The sequence below is a fragment of the Sporisorium graminicola genome, chromosome SGRAM_1 (genome assembly GCF_005498985.1).
Source record: "Sporisorium graminicola strain CBS 10092 chromosome SGRAM_1, whole genome shotgun sequence".
Taxonomy (NCBI): Eukaryota; Fungi; Basidiomycota; class Ustilaginomycetes; order Ustilaginales; family Ustilaginaceae; genus Sporisorium; species Sporisorium graminicola.
The window spans coordinates 73,565-89,267 of NC_043719.1; the positions used below are offsets into that span (position 1 = coordinate 73,565).

At 56.0% G+C, this 15,703-nt stretch overlaps 7 protein-coding genes across 7 annotated transcripts; 4 read left to right on the plus strand and 3 right to left on the minus strand.

The window, feature by feature from the left end:
- Positions 1-1,132: 1,132 nt before the first annotated feature.
- Positions 1,133-2,650, minus strand: EX895_000039 (uncharacterized protein; the record flags this gene model as incomplete). Its single annotated transcript, XM_029880640.1, has 1 exon — positions 1,133-2,650. The coding sequence occupies one exon, from the start codon at positions 2,648-2,650 to the stop codon at positions 1,133-1,135; it is 1,518 nt and encodes a 505-aa protein (XP_029742026.1).
- Positions 2,651-3,782: 1,132 nt separating this feature from the next.
- EX895_000040 (uncharacterized protein) lies at positions 3,783-5,048 on the plus strand (the record flags this gene model as incomplete). The annotated part of the gene is made up of 1 exon (XM_029880641.1): positions 3,783-5,048. The coding sequence occupies one exon, from the start codon at positions 3,783-3,785 to the stop codon at positions 5,046-5,048; it is 1,266 nt and encodes a 421-aa protein (XP_029742027.1).
- Positions 5,049-5,257: 209 nt separating this feature from the next.
- On the minus strand, positions 5,258-6,670 carry EX895_000041 (uncharacterized protein; the record flags this gene model as incomplete). The annotated part of the gene is made up of 1 exon (XM_029880642.1): positions 5,258-6,670. The coding sequence occupies one exon, from the start codon at positions 6,668-6,670 to the stop codon at positions 5,258-5,260; it is 1,413 nt and encodes a 470-aa protein (XP_029742028.1).
- A 290-nt stretch (positions 6,671-6,960) lies between these two features.
- EX895_000042 (uncharacterized protein) lies at positions 6,961-7,587 on the plus strand (the record flags this gene model as incomplete). The annotated part of the gene is made up of 1 exon (XM_029880643.1): positions 6,961-7,587. The coding sequence occupies one exon, from the start codon at positions 6,961-6,963 to the stop codon at positions 7,585-7,587; it is 627 nt and encodes a 208-aa protein (XP_029742029.1).
- Positions 7,588-11,587: 4,000 nt separating this feature from the next.
- Positions 11,588-13,183, plus strand: EX895_000043 (uncharacterized protein; the record flags this gene model as incomplete). The annotated part of the gene is made up of 1 exon (XM_029880644.1): positions 11,588-13,183. One exon carries the CDS (start codon positions 11,588-11,590, stop codon positions 13,181-13,183), a length of 1,596 nt encoding a protein of 531 aa, XP_029742030.1.
- A 485-nt stretch (positions 13,184-13,668) lies between these two features.
- EX895_000044 (uncharacterized protein) lies at positions 13,669-14,530 on the plus strand (the record flags this gene model as incomplete). Its single annotated transcript, XM_029880645.1, has 2 exons — positions 13,669-14,031; positions 14,105-14,530. The coding sequence occupies 2 exons, from the start codon at positions 13,669-13,671 to the stop codon at positions 14,528-14,530; spliced, it is 789 nt and encodes a 262-aa protein (XP_029742031.1).
- Positions 14,531-14,716: 186 nt separating this feature from the next.
- On the minus strand, positions 14,717-15,415 carry EX895_000045 (uncharacterized protein; the record flags this gene model as incomplete). Its single annotated transcript, XM_029880646.1, has 1 exon — positions 14,717-15,415. The coding sequence occupies one exon, from the start codon at positions 15,413-15,415 to the stop codon at positions 14,717-14,719; it is 699 nt and encodes a 232-aa protein (XP_029742032.1).
- Between the last annotated feature and the right edge of the window lie 288 nt (positions 15,416-15,703).

Genomic DNA, 15,703 nt, shown 5'->3' on the forward strand with positions numbered 1-15,703 from the left:
GAAGCAAGGTGATGAGGGACAAGACAAGCTCTAGGAGGGCGGCTGCCGAGGGACGGGCCTCAAGCGTTCGGCATTCTCTTGTGGAAAGCGGAGAAAGCAAGCGAGAAGATAGAGTGGCAACAGGCGGGAGCCAAGCGGCATGCAGGATCTGCAGTGTAATCGATGCGCAGTTTGCCCTTGTGCTCGCTCGGACCGGTGAAGGTTTTTTGATAGCTCGAAAGTTGACTCTCAGGCTGCAGGGTGCGCTTAGTTCCCATTTAGCACGTTGACAAGAGCTTGTTTTTCTCGTCTTTCAGTTCGGTATGCGGGGGAAAAGCTAAGCGGAATAGGCTCAGTAGCTTGTTCGGCGGTGGCGTGCCGCATCAACTGATAACGATCTCTAATTTTGACTTTTGTCTCTCTTCTCTTTGTGGCGAGGGGAACGCCTGCCGAAAAGGCCAATTTTGTCATGACTCTTGACGCCAGGAGAGGCCAAGCGAAGCCAACGTGACGGTATTCGTCGGCATGTTGTGAAATTGCCGACAGAGTCACACGCAGGACCCTGCTTTTTTTCCTGCTCTTTCTTTCGTTCAGTCGGCTGAAAGACAGATAAAATCCGAAAACTGCTTTTGGGCCTCGTTTTCTGTTGGACTCGAGCCACGAAAATCCATTGTGGGCCGCCCCTACAACGCCGCGGAGCAAATCAGAAGGCGCGTTTGCTCGTGCCACAAGCAAATCTGCCGTCGGTTGAACAGATTCGCAGTACCCAGTCGTTCGTTGTAGAATCCTTGAACTTGACATCGAGACCTTGGTCTGATGTGTAGCCTCGGCGTACGTGGGCCAAGGCGTGAGAACCTCGCGTGTCGCAACCATCATGGCCAGTGCGTTGCTACGTCGACAGAGCGCAGGCCGAGACATAAGACAAGGTCATCTTGGGTTGCCGCCTAAGCGAGGCTCGCAGCGTGACGACTGCCACGAGCCAAGTGACTTTTGTCTCATATTTGTGTGTTCGTGTCAATCTAACTTGTATGGAAAAAATTTCCTGGCGGTCTTCGTATCCGCTTCTCTTTCCCAAAACGATCCCACGTCAAGCTTTGCAATGGTCTCCAGTCGTCTGAACTTGTCCTTGATCTCCGAAGGTGCGGCTACACTACTATACATGATATCTCCAGTCAACACGGCGGTCGCCGAGCCGTCTCTGCTCCTCCTCAGACTCCTCGGTGAATTTTTCACCACTAGCCTGCAGCGCATCTCGGCGACGGTTCTCCCTGCTGAGAAGGAACCACAGCGCCGAGGCAGCACCGATTCCAATGCCGAGCCAGACGATGCTCAACCCGTGGCTGATGCGGAATCTCGGGTTACTGAGTGCGCCAAGCGGGCGGCGGTACAGCTGGACACCCACGATACTGCCCATGTTGCCGAATCCAATCTGCATGGCCAGGGCGGTAGCACGTTTGGTCTGGCCAGAAACATTCTCGGAGGGCAGAGAAAGCAACAGGGCGTTGCCGGCATAAACGCCAGGCGTAGTGATGAAGATGGCAACGTATCTTCCGGCTACAGTAGGCGAAGCAATCTGGACAATATAACCCAGAATAGCGAGCAGCGCGCATCCGATGATAAAGATTAGCCTGCGGTTGACGACAAACGAAATGTGGGCGATTGTCATGGTGAAAATAAAGGCGAGGAAGTAGGGTGGGACTGTAAGCAGCTGTGCGTTGGCCGCCGTGTATCCAAGGTCGCTGATGATGGTCGGCATGAACAGCGAGAAGGTGTAGAGAGCGAATGCAAATCCGTGGAAGAGCAGGCTGTAGAGATAGACGTACGGGTCCGTGAAGGCTTGCTTGACGCCATCCCACGAGAAAGCTTCTTCGTCGAGCGAGTCGCGGTCTACCTGCATTCGGGCTGCAATGATGGCCTTCTCGCGATCCGAAAAAGAGCGAGACTTTTGGGGGTAGTGTGGCACAATCTTGTACGCTGCCACCGAGACAACGATGGTAAGCAAACCCTCGATGATGAGAATCCACGACCAACCTGCTTTTCCGCCGACGCCGCGCATGAAGCCAATACCATACGCCAGGATACCGCCAAACGCACCCGAGAAGGCAGCACCGGAAAGCAGCAGCGCCACTCGGTAGTGTCGCTCTCGTCTGGGATAGAACATGCTGAACACGAATACGGATCCAGGAAAAAGACCACTTTCGCTCAGTCCGAGGAAGAAGCGGACGGCGAACAGTCCTGCTTGGTTGTGAACAAGACCTTGCACGACAGAGATGATGCCCCAAATGAGCGTCAACGTCGGCAGCCATACCGGTGGAGAAGTCTTTTTAAGGACGATATTTGCGGGCACTTCGCCAACGACGTAGCCAACGAAGAAGAGCGTAAGAGCAGTGGAGTAATCTTTGAGGTTGATGTCCTTTACCAAGCCTTCGAGTTTGGCGTTACCGATGTTCGAGCGATCCAGGAACGAAAGGAGGTACAGAACCAAAAGGATGGGTACGACGACGAAATCAATCTTGCGAACCAGGCGGCGCTCCTCTTGGCGAGTGTATCGGACCTCACCGTGAGAAGCCGTGTCGACGACGATGAGACCCTTGTCTTGAGCTTCGTAAGCCTCAGAGACGGAGGCAGCCTTGCCAGGAGGCGGCGAGGAAGTGGAAGTCACCTCGCTCATGGTGGGAAAGGTCCTCTGTGACCGATGTTCGACGGGAAAGTAAGATGGTGTGCGGAAGCGGGGAGAATCGACCTGGCCGGCCAAGGACAAAACCAAGTCTTTATAACAATCGTTACATCTTGAATGCAAGCAAAAGCCGTGCAAGAAACGGCGAATGGAAGCGCGCAAGCAGATGGCGCGATCCGCGTCGAAGATGCTACCTTAGTCAGGGCCGCAAAGATGTGAGATACAGTACATTTGCCGAGGTGTGCCTCGTGGCTTTGTTTCCACCGACGTCTTGGCATGGCATAAAGGCACACGACGTGGGCTAGACAGGAGCTGGGCGGCGCCATGCTCGGAACCCGACGACACAGGTGCCAGGGCGGGGGTGTTGGCCGGCGCGAGAAACGGCGTCAAGGATGCCAACAGGCCGGACGCCGGTTTCGAGCTTGCGGAGACTCGAATGAAGCGGTCAGCCATCGTTTCAGCAGTTACAATGCAGTGGCTTGCTACAAGAGATGACGGCACATATGAAGCAATCACGCCAATGGCAGCCAAGTGGGGTGCAGCAGTGTGAATGCCGCCTGGCCATTTACGTCGCTAATAGGCTTCCAAGTCAATCAGTTGCGTGCTTCGCTTAATCTTGCTATCGTAGGATGGGCAAGGCGCAGTTGGACACTTTCGGTATCCATCATTTGGTCGATGCAGCACGCCATATCGAGAGCAAGCGAAAATTGGCTTGATTGAAGTTGTACATTCCAAGCGATCTTACATCACCAAAAAGCTGTGGATCTGTTAGACCGTTGGGCCCGTCGGCTCCACGCGCCAATGCGGCGAATTTGGAAAGTGGTGTGTGTTGGGCTCGACACAGCTGCACGCCGACAAACAAAGTGATGCAATGCTACTGCAGCTCTGCAGCCTTCGAAGCCACTTTTTTCCGTTCGCTTGACGGCTGACTGAACCGAAATCAAGCGAGCCAACTTAGCTCACTCGACCTGTGTGCTTCAGACTGGCATGTGCACCTCAGACCCTGCGGGAGGGCTCGAGGACGACGTGCAAGTTCCTGTCGGTCAGTCAATCACTCGGACCGGATCCTTGTCGTGATCCTCCCTCACGACCACGACCAACTTCAAGACGGCCCAGGCAGCAAATCATGCTGGACGTTGTCATCATCAAGGCACTGCGGGCCATCCTACCGCTAGCCACCCCGATCATCACGCCGAAACAGCCTCCAGCACCCAAGCCCAACGTCACCACCTATATTCCGTCGCCCTTTGTGCCCGGCAAGATCACCCGCAAGGCCCAGCGACGTCGTCTGAAGGCAGACATCTATTGGCCCTCCGGTCAGGCAGACGATGTCGCACTGCCCATCATCCTCAATTTCCATGGCTCTGGTTTTTGCTTGCACACCCATGGTGATGATTCGCGCTTCTGTGCGTACGCTGCTCGCTCCCTTCCAGCGATTGTGATCGACGTCGACTACTCGCACGCGCCTGAGCATCCATGGCCAGCAGCTGTTGAGGATGTCGATTCGGCCATTCAGTTTGCAAAACACTTCGCTCGCGAGAATCGCAAGCAGCGGCGGCGCCACGGTGCAGCTGGAGCCACTGGTTTCAAGGAATGGCTATGGGATTCCAATCGCATCGCTCTCGTCGGGTTTAGCTCCGGCGGCAACCTGGCGTTGATAGGCTCGACCAGGACCGAAGTCCACGGCGGGGTTCAAGCCGTCGTTGCGTTCTACCCCTCAACCAACCTCGACGAGGATCCGTACGCAAAACCCCAACTCACACCGCTCAAGGGCGCGGCAGGAGGCAAGCTCCCACCCTGGCTGCGCAAAATTCTCTACCGCTGCTACGTCCCCATCGAAAAGGTCAAGGACCGCAAGCAGCCGTTCATCTCGCCCTTCTTCGCAGACCCCGAGACGTTCCCGTCCTCGATCACCATTATCACCGCAGAGCAAGACGCGCTCGCACGCGAAGGCCGCAAGCTCGCCGACAAGCTCGACCGCAGCTCCGCGTTCAAAGGATCCATCGTCCACTGGGAAGCACGAGGTCAGGGTCACAACTGGGATAAAATGACAAAGGCAAATTCGGAGCCGGAACAGCTGAAAGACGAGGCGTATGCTTTAACGTTGCGACGCATTCGCCATGCGTTTGCAGCCGTGGCTATCGGCTACGACGATCCGCGGGAGAGATTCGATGAGGCTGATGAAGATGATATCAACGATGACGAGGAGGAGGAGCAGGACAGTCGGGATCAGAGGCCGTCCAATGTTGGGTCGAAACCCAACGTGTCAAGGCTGGCAGCGCTATCCGATGGAGCTGACTCTCGCTCTCGTTCCAGCTTCAACACGGCCACCACATCTGTTGGGCGCGACTCGCTGTCCCGTCCTGCGACGCTGAAAAGTCCCAAGCTGTAGCCTCGCAGCGACATCCAACGATCCTTTTGCTCGAACAGAACACCAATAGATACCCACGCTCGCTTAGCAATCTTACATCTTGCAATTCCGCTCCCGTTGGTCTGACTTCTTCGCGGGTCGTCCCTCGAAACAGGCGCTCAATCGCGGCCAGTGTCACTCGCTCGCTTTTTTGTACATGAGCCTGGAATGGCTCCGTAGCTTCTCTGAGACTAGGGCTCGCCAACCTTCTTGATGTTCTTGAGCGGCAGGTGGATGCGTTCGTTCCTCCTCCAAAAGTCGAACAAGATGCGAGCCGTACGCTCTGGGGCATCCTCGTGCAGGGAATGGCCTACATCTGCGATGACTTCGAGTTGATACTTGCCCTGCATTTGTCCGATCATGAGTTCGCGGTCGAGACGGTCTGTGCCCGCGAGCAGCAGCAGACGCGCGGTCTTGACGGTCAAGAAGCGCGACGAGAGACCCTGGAACCAGGTGGTCCAGAACGGCTCGGTGGCGAGCAGCTCGGCTCTCCATCGATAGGGATGCTGCTGGGTGTCGGGACGAGTGTGGTCGGATGGGTCGTCGAGGATTTCCTGCGGTTCGTCGTGATCTGCTGTGGCGTTAGGGTGTCGAGCAGGAGCAGGTGCTGTGAAGGCGGGGTTAGGCTCGATGAGAGGAGGGACACTGATGCGCGCGCTGTCGAGATTGGCAATAGTCTTGCTGTCGACATGCCATCGGATCGCATCTTCCACTGAAGTAAATCCAGACGGGTGGCTGAGAACGACGCTTCGCATCACGCTGAGCGCGTCCATCGCTGTGCCCTCGACCACATCTAGCACTGCAACGCCTGAGATGCGGTTGAAGCCTTTCGCTGAAAGGGCATGTGCTGCAGAAACAACCACAGATCCACCCATAGAATGACCCACCAGGACCAGCGATGGCATCTCTTCCGATCGAGGAAACATGGTCGAAAGCAGGGCAATCAGATCAGCCGAGAGTACGTCGATCGACATGTCGAGCGGATCCGTCTTGACGCCTTGCAAACGTGTTCGTCCGTGGCCACGACAGTCATATGCGAGCACGCCCACTTCGCCTCCGCTGAGCTTCGTGATTTCCGCTGCTGCCAGGGCGTAAGAGAGTGCACTGAATCCTGCACCGTGGTGAAACACGAACAGTGTCCCCGGATTCGGCGGTGCCGCCTGCGAAGTTGTGGTGGTTTGCTCTTCGTCGTCCTCATCCGCATCATCATTTGGAAGCCCAACACCCGGTTGGAGCGTCGGAAGCGAAGGAGAGTTGACGTCTACAGCGAGCTTCTGTAGAGAAGCAGACCCGGCCTCTGTCCGTGGAAACGGAGCTTGTCGCTGCGTCGCCTGCTTGGGCTGTGGAGGAGTGTAGTAGACACGAAACAGAGCACTGTCACTATCGAGCGGCACATCCACCTCCAGGGCCTGCTCGAAGCATCCTTCTGCCGTGCGTGGTGAAAAATCTTCCTGTTGCTGCTTGCGTTTGAGGAGCCGCGGTATCGCTATCGACGATGGTTCGGCTTGCTCTTCGATTCCATCTTCTTCCGCTTCTGAAAACGATGGCACGGGCGGGAGCTTGCTGAGCTTGCTCTTGACAAAAGAACGTTGGAGGTCAGACATGATGCTGAGCGAGCGTATGGGATATTCCAGCGCGGCTATGAGATGTGGCGGAAAGAAGTGGGCAAGTGAGAGAAGTGCTGGACCCTGTCTTACGGAAGTCAAGAGTTGGTCAAAACGCCCTTTCTGTGGAGGGACCAAAACTCGGAATTCGGAGGCACTGCGCGATGACAAGCATCGTGCGACTATGACGTGGAGGATCGTTCTTCCACCCCACGCACAACCGCGAACATCGACGTGAGACTCCCTTCTTCCTCTTTCACTACATCTTGCATGGCGCTGTGACCACAACCATGCCCTCATCATCAGCACGACAGCGCAACAAACGCGCGTTGGAATCCACCGGAGGTGTCTCGCGTCCTCCATCCAGCAAAAAGGGCAAGCCACGCGCAGCCGGTGGAGGGGACTCGTCCAAGCTTCAATCGCTTCTGTTCGTCCTTCTAGCAACGACGGTGCTGCTCGTAGGCTACCAAGTCGCACGCTTCTACTACCGTGGACAGGCGACTCTCTCCCCGCTCTCAACATGGACAAAGGCTAAATACGGGGCCCACGACCGATCCAGCAACGCAGTAGGCGCACCCGTGGCAGGAGATGCACGGACAAAGTTCAACAAGCTTGCTCCGGAGGGCGCCGTACCCGGAGCACCCGCTCTTGTACCGGGACAAGAATCCACCGATTCGCTCGAAGAGCTCCGCAAGAAGCTCGGAACCGAGGGAGAACTCGACGCGCAGTTCGACGACGACGGCAACCTAGACCTCGCCACGATCCAGCGCATGCTCGACATCCTGTACAAGCCTGCTAGAGAGGGTGCCAAGGGCGCAGCCCATGCTGCAGGACGCGTGCTCGAAGCTGTGTTGGAGGACGACGTCGCTGTAGACGCTGCGGATGCGGCCGAGGTGGCCGACGAAGCTACGCCCTGAAATCACCGCACCGATTCGACTCTACGATGTGTTTCGACAATTGTTCTGCCCTATGGTTCTCAAAGAGACCTTTGTTGAATGCCCAGTGATCATGCAATACACCGCATCAAAACACACACCATGAATTTGGGTGACACGAAGGAGGCTGCATTTCAACCGAGACACGAAAGATTGCTGTTGTTGTGGTGATGGCCGACGGACGTGTTGATGTTGTTGTGAGTGCTGCCATCTCAACGGAACAAAGATTGACAAGCTCAGACGCAGCTTCAAGTCAAAGTCAGAGAACCATGGACGGATATTTGAAAGTCATCACGCGTGTCAAGGTTAGTGCATGGCCCGAACTGATTGTCTCGAAGCGCAGCCCGTGACCTCTTTGCAGCTGTGAGAGTGACTGGAGCCGTGTTTCTCGCTAGAGCAGCTCGAAGCATCACAAGCTACGGACCCAATCTGTCGCACGAGATCGCTGTTTGTCCCGATTATACAGTACACCTGTGGGGTAAGCCTGGTTCGACGGAAGTGCTTATCGTCATTCGCCACTCGCCACAGAAGGCTGAGAGTCTGGAGTTGGCGACACTAGTGCGTGCCGTTATCCACTCGCTTAAAGACGACGGCAAGCGGGGTTACCACCTTCTTGGGTGTCTAGTGTCTCGACTGTGACAGTCCGAGGCCTAGCCTGCAATGGCTCCAGACCGCCGAGACTCGAACAACAAATGAGCTGCCTCATACAGTATTTACGTGAGCACAGGCGAACGTGGTCAAAGTGGGTCGCCGGGACGCTATCTTTTTGACGTGTTCGGGTGTTCGCGTAAGCGGTATGCCCAGCTGGGTTTGGAACGCCCAACTCTGTTCTGGCTCGGCAACAAGTTAAGCCACTTTCGGAAGCATGGTTGCGAGCGTAGCTATCGTCAGGACGCCGACCTGCCCCGCATCTAGTGGGATTCGTGTTGGCCGTAGCGCTTCCAACCAAGCGCATCGACCATTGTGACGGGTACGAGGGTGGTGAGGCGTGTGGCATAATGGCGTGCTCCAAGCTGCTCAGTCCGGGAACTAGTAGTCGGAATTCCCATCGCGTCGCCAGCGTCGCCGTCATAGTCACGTCAATGGCGTTCGAACTTGGCTTTGCAAGCATAATACTGAACGTGTTCCACACCATCTCGGCCTCCGGACTTGAGGCGCTTCAGCTTGGAACTTCGAACTTGCGGTGTGGATAGAATCAGCTGAAGCTCAAATCTCGGGAGTTCACGTGCGACAAGGTTGACATACAGTACAGTAGCACTGACAAAAGGACATGCGCGGAACTGCCAAAGTGAAGCGGGCAGAGGTCGAGTCGTCAATTGAGAAGGTCCATGCAGGTACAGTCCCGCTCAAACGTAGGTTCAGAGGTAAGAAAAGATAAGTTTCAAGGTATGTCCGCCTGTCCGGCGGGCACTCCATCCATCGGCTCGACTGCAAACAGACTCCTTTTCTTGGTTCGACGTTTTGCACAGAGTTGTCCGGCATGTCTCGTCAAGTCGAAAGCCCAGCTCCGAGAGTCGGCACGAGAAGCAGCCCCAGGCTCATCTTATTTCCTGTCCTCGCTGGTCTTGGCAATAAGGCACGTTCCATACGGCAACTTACGCAGCGACAAACCTCGGTCAACTCCGACGCTCCACAAGAATAGTAGCGAGATCGAACCTCAGTGCGAATCGCCGAGCTTGCTTTGCGTACAACGTTGGTAGGGGGGCAGCAACAGCGCCACCGCGATCACCGACTCTGGCTGAACTGTGACCACTGGCGTACAAGTCCCTCTACCTACTTACACGATGGTGTTATTATCATCCAGCGCCAGCGACGTCGAGAATTCAGCGCGAAGTTCGTGTTCCAAGATACAGTGTCTGGGTGGTGCAGGCGGGAAGAGAGATGGACAAAGGCTCAGGACCACGCTAAACTCTGTGCAAATTCAAATTCACCATCCCCTCTCACGGAGACTGGACACCTCAGGCGCCCGACAAACCCGTCGTCTGCACCACGGTGGTTTTTGGGAGATGAAACGGAAACTTCGGAACGGATAATTGGGCCAGGTGCAGAATCACTCTCGCTTCGACAACTCATCTTGGCCGATGCGTTGAGACGAAAAGCGGCAAAGCTCGCTTCTGCAAGGCAGCAGCGCCAAGCCTCGTTATCTGCAGCTGAGAAGCAGTCCGTCCAAGTAATAGCACGTAATGTAGTGGTGTCGCTGCTCAGCTCGCACCAATACGCATGTCGACCTCCGAGCGCGATTGCTTCTCAACATTGCCTCTGAGCAAGGATGGCCATCCAGCAGACACCGGTCGCGATTCGTTCCTGAGTGAAGATTAGAGCTCGACGTCGAGCTGTCACGAGTAGGCTCTAGGCGTGGAGGACGTTGATCTCACTCGGCAGCTCCATAAGGGGAAGCAACAAAAGAAGGAAGGAAAAAAGTGAGCCAATTTTGCAGCCAAATTTGGAGCCTCCCCCGCTGCGCTAAGCGACCGACACGGGCTGCCACGCGCCATTTTGGCAGTTTGGCATTTTGTGCTCTAGCCAATCAGAACGCAGCAAGGACAAACGTGTTGTTGCGGAGTGCAGATAGAAGCCAAGAACGTGGACACAGTGCATGAAACATTCTGGCTGTCCAAACCTGTCGGGCTTCGCAACCAAAGAACTCTCAACCACGCACCCAGACTTCAGACTCTCCCCACCGCGTCGCACGACCAAGGTACCTTGGCCATTCGATACTGATCTCCGCGCCGATTGCCAAGAACGTGTGCGGACACTGGTCTGCATTGGCCAACACCATGCAAAGCGCAACCCTCTGGCCGCAGCAGCCGCAGCCACCTGTTGCCACTTTTTGGCCAGCCTCCCCATTGCCGAGCAGAGCTGTACACGTTCTTCCAGCGACCACCACCCTCTTCGCCGTTTGCTTCCGCGGTTGCTTGATGCCGCCGCCGTTTTGTGTCCGCCCCGCCAAGCTTTGTACGATACCGCGGCCACTGGAATGCCGCCGATTTGGTAACCGAGTGGCCTTTGGTCCCGTCGGCAGCACACTGCTTCGTCACAGACTCGAAGCGACCATGGCTGTAGCTCAGATGACCGATTCATCGTGTCTTTGGTGCCAAAGTAAGGTTCTGGTGGCTTATGTCGTCAAAGCTGGTCTGTGATTCGTGAGTGCATGCGGAGAAAGTGCGAGCCAAAGCCCCAAGACGGTTTGAGGGGGGATCCAAGCTGCAGGCACACGACCGCGTGCTTCCGAGATGATTTTACAATTCTACTCAGAGTGACACGGGCCAGAGACAGGCAGTCGGCCACAATAACGCCGGTGCACCCTAGCAAACCGTGGCCGACCCAGAAGTCCTGTAGTTTGAAATGTCTACAGCCAAATGTTGTGAAGGGGCGTCAGTACCTTTTTTTTGCCTAGTCTGTGAATGCGAGACTTCCTGACGGAGTCTAGATTTCGTATAGAAAAAAAAAAGAAATTTGGTGCTCCCGCATCCGCTTTGGTTGCCGCCTGCTGTAGGTTTTTACCAAAGACAGGTACAGAGTCCATCAAAAATTTCTCTGGCACCACCCAGCTTTGACGCTTCGGCCTATCGCTTGAAACGTGTTCTTCGAGACTTTGATTCGCACGCCGTTGGTTGGTTCATCGGCCCATCCCTGCACCTGCACCAAGCTCGACAGCCTTGAACCGTACATTGTGGGAGCAGAGGCTTGTCCCACTCGGTGCCACGATGCAGATTCATCGACTAGCCCACGAGAAGCGGAAGAAGAAAGTCTGGTGGCAGTCTGCCCGAGTGCTCTTGCGACGTTTCATTTCCGGGATCTGTGTCTGTCTGATCTCTCTGCGGCCAAGATAGGCGAAACAAAGCTGTAGAGCTCCCTCAGCCACCCTGCTCTCCCAAAACTATATGAAGTCGGACCTTCAGATCTCTTCTCTCGATCCTCTCCTCATCCATCACCTCAAGACTTTCCGTCCATCACCTTCCTCCATCACTCCTTCTTCATCATGGTTTTCGGTAAAGATTTGGATGCGTGGGCCGGCGACACCGGCCTGGCTCTCGTTGAGAAGGACGAGAAGAAGTCGCGCTTCGCCGTCTCCTGGGCCGAGGCCAAGCTGCTCACCATCGCTGGTGTCGGTTTCCTCATGGACGCCTGGGATCTCTTCATCATCAACATCATCTACTCGATCATCCTCGTCGCTTACTACCCCAAGAACACCAAGAACATCGACTGGGGTCTTGAGGGTGGTGTGCTCAAGGCTGCCGCCAACATCGGTAACATTGTTGGCCAGCTCCTCTTCGGTTTCTGCGGCGACATGTTCGGTCGTTCGGCTGTCTACGGTAAGGAGTTGATTATCGTCATTGTTGCTGTCATCCTCCAGATCTCGGCTCCCGACTCGATCGGCGGCCACGGTATCACCATCTGGCTCGCTGTCTTCCGTTTCGTCATGGGCATTGGTATCGGTGGTGACTACCCCATGTCGGCTACCATCGTTTCGGACCGATCCCACCTCAAGAACCGTGGTTTCCTCCTCTCGTGGATCTTCTCGAACCAGGGCTGGGGTAACCTCACTGGTGCCATCCTTGCCGTCATCGTCATTGCTGGCTACCGCCACTACGTCGACGCCGGCCACCTCCACAAGCTCTCGGGCGCCTGGCGTATCCTCCAGGGTCTCACCCTGATCCCTGCCTTCATCGTCCTCTACTTCCGTCTGACGCTTGTTGAGTCGACTCGTTTCACCCAGGCGCGTAAGCTGCAGGATGACCCTGAGCTGATCGCAAAGGGACACCAGAACCTCAACCGCTCCCCCTCGGACGAGGATGAGCTCACCAAGGAGAAGGCGCTTGGCGGCGATGTCACCCCCATCGAGGCCACCGCCGTCGGCATGTCTTTCAAGTCGATCGGCAAGCCCAAGAACGAGTTCATCACCTACTTCTCCGAGTGGAAGAACGCCAAGAAGCTGATTGGATGCGCTGCTGCCTGGTTCCTCGTCGACATCACCTTCTACGGTATCAACCTGAACCAGTCTTCGATTCTCTCGGCCATCGGCTTCACCAAGGGCTCCACCTGGGGCAAGCTCATGAAGACGGCCACTGGTAACCTCATCATCACCTGCGCTGGTTTCCTGCCCGGTTACTTCTTCACCATGTTCACCGTCGACATTGTTGGCCGCAAGCCCATCCAGCTCATGGGTTTCATCATGAACGCCCTCTTCCTCGGTATCCTGGCCGGCCGCTTCAACGAACTCAAGCACCAGACTGGTCCCTTCTTCGTTGTTTTCGTCTTCCTGCAGCTCTTCTTCAACTGGGGTGCCAACGCCACGACCTTCATCGTCCCCGCCGAGGCTTTCCCGACCCGAGTTCGTGCTACAGCCCACGGATTCTGTGCTGCCTGCGGCAAGTGCGGTGCCATCTTGTCGTCGCTCTTCTTCTCGTACCTTGCCAACCACACGCACATCGGCACCACCGGTGTGTTCTGGATCTTCTTCGGTGTCTCGATCCTCGGCGCCATCGTCACCTTCTTGCTCGTTCCCGAGACCAACGGCTACGATGCTGACGAGGAGGACCGCAAGGAGCTCGCCGCTCGCGCTGGTATCCAGTAAAAGCCACGGCACACAAAAAGCCGTCCCCCTTTTGGATCGTATCGTCCATGTATATCCTTCCGCTCATCGCTTGATGCGGTTCACTTTTCTCCCCCACGGCTTCCCCCACTTCCGCTTCGTTTGTCATTAATTGGGTTTCCCGGTGTTAATCACAGTCTCATTGTCAACTTGATTGCGAGTAAGTATGAACACTTGCTCTTCGTACGAGTATGAGCATGGTAGTGGCCAAATGAGGCAAGCTGTCAGAGACTGCCTCTGTGTCGCGCGAAAGACCATGCCCTAATTTCGCGTCCTCGATTTGCGTCTCTATTTCGGAAATTGTATCCCGGAAAAGCTACATTCCGGCGCACTGGGCACTGACAAGACATTCAAGGGTCCAGACAGAGTTGATGACGTCTGTGCTCGCTCTCCTTCATACTTCCACCGGCTCCTAACTCAATAACGAAGACGACAAGCTACACATATTTGAGAATTTGTTTCCCACCATGTCATCCACACTCTCGAAGGACGATCAGATCCAGAACCTGCGTAAGCTCTTTGCGGCTTCCGAAGTGCCCAACGATCCGAAGGCGTGGGACCAGGCGTGGATCGACAGCACGACGCCGTGGGACGCTGATCGTCCTCAACCCGCGCTGGTGGAGCTTCTGGCCGGTGCGCACGATGCGGACACCAAGGTGCCTGACCTCAAAGGCAATCTCGTCCCCGTCTCGCAGGTGATTCCAAAGGGAAATGGCATCGCTGTCGTGCCAGGATGCGGAAGAGGCTACGACGCCAAGGTATTCGCCGAACGCGGCCTGACCAGCTACGGTGTTGATATCAGCTCTAATGCTGTAGCTGCAGCCAACAAGGTGAGCATTTATCCTCTTTGCAGCGACACGTACAACTGACTGACAACGATCAACGACGCTTTCTCGCAAACAGTGGCTCGACGACCAAAACCTCCATGCTGACCTCGACGCTAAAGTCAACTTCGCCGAAGCCGACTTCTTTACCCTGGGAACTCAAAAAAGCATCGTCACCGCACTCGCTCAGCCGGGACAAGCCACTCTTGCCTACGATTACACCTTTCTGTGTGCCATCCCTCCTTCGCTGCGCTCCAAGTGGGCCGAGACCTACACGCGGCTGCTGGCAAAGGACGGCATCCTGATCGCGCTCGTTTTTCCGATCCATGGCGATCGACCGGGCGGACCTCCATTCTCCATCTCGCCCCAGCTGGTGCGCGAGCTGCTCGGCTCGCACAAGAATCCAGATGCAAGTGCTGCCTGGACCGAGCTCGCCGAACTCAAGCCAAAGGGCAAGGATACGCGACCGGACGTCGAGCGTGTCATGGTCTGGCGCCGCACTTGAAGTGACCATCGAGAAGAAGCAGAATCACTCCGTTGCTCTGTGACGGCGACAATCACGATGTAAGGAAACTATTGAAATTGCTATGGTGTACAAAAAAGGTGTACGTGCAAACACTTTGGTTACACAGAGCGAGACAGGAAGACTAGATGATACCTCGAGCCAGCGACGAGCAGTCACGGCACATGTTCAGAAGAAGATGTCGTCGGAGTCGTCCGAGTCGTCCGAGTCAGACGAGTGATCGGAAGCGGCCGTCTCGTAGTTGTCGTCGACCGTCTGATGTCCGTCGTCGGCCACGGGCGAGTTGTGACAGCGCCAGGGGACCGAGCAGTCGTACAGTGCATGTTCGACCGCCTTGAGCTCGATCCAGTCGTCGAGGCGCTTGTACAGGCTCGAATCGCCCGACCAGGGGTCGCTGCTGATGATGCAACCAGCTGCATGCCCGGCGGCCTTGCATTCGAGGAGCGTGCGCTGGACGAGGATGTCCATCCAGTTGACGAGGATCTCCTTGGTGATGCGGAAGCGGTCGGGGTGGTCCCGGTGCGTGTGGTCATAGCGAGCTTGGAGCCGGGTGTCGATGTAGCAGGTGATGCGGTGGAAGAGCTCGTCCACAAGGTCGGCGTCGCTGTGCATGCCGTGCCAAGGGTTGGTCGCGCCCTGGACGCATCGCTCGGGGAACTCTCGTCGATACTCGAGGTTGTAGTACTGGATGAAGTGCTTGCAGATCGTGGTGCGCCAGAGAGAGTCGTCCGCAAGTGCCTCCTGCGAAGAGGGCACGCTGCGGTCCGAACTGGTTTCGAAGTCCGACTCGAGGCTCATGGCCTCAAAGCCGTCAACGATGCAGTCACCGTCACCGTCGCTGTCGGAGAATCGGCTGATCTCAGCCATGTTGAGTTCGAGGAAGCAAGAGATCAGTATTGCTTGCAGCTGTGAGGCTTTCGAGGATGATCACTACTGGAGGTTGGAGAGGCCGTGGAGGTAGCGATGAAGACAAAGACAGATGACTGACGAAGGAGATGCTTGGAAAGAGGGGGAAAGCAAGACACCATTCCTTATATCCATGCCAAATAAATCGTGCTGAGTCTTGTGCGTCCGCCTAGACTCCGCCAATAGCCTTGCTCGAGCATTGCTGCGCAGGTGGGTAACCCAAGACCAACCAAGCAATGCGCCTCCGCT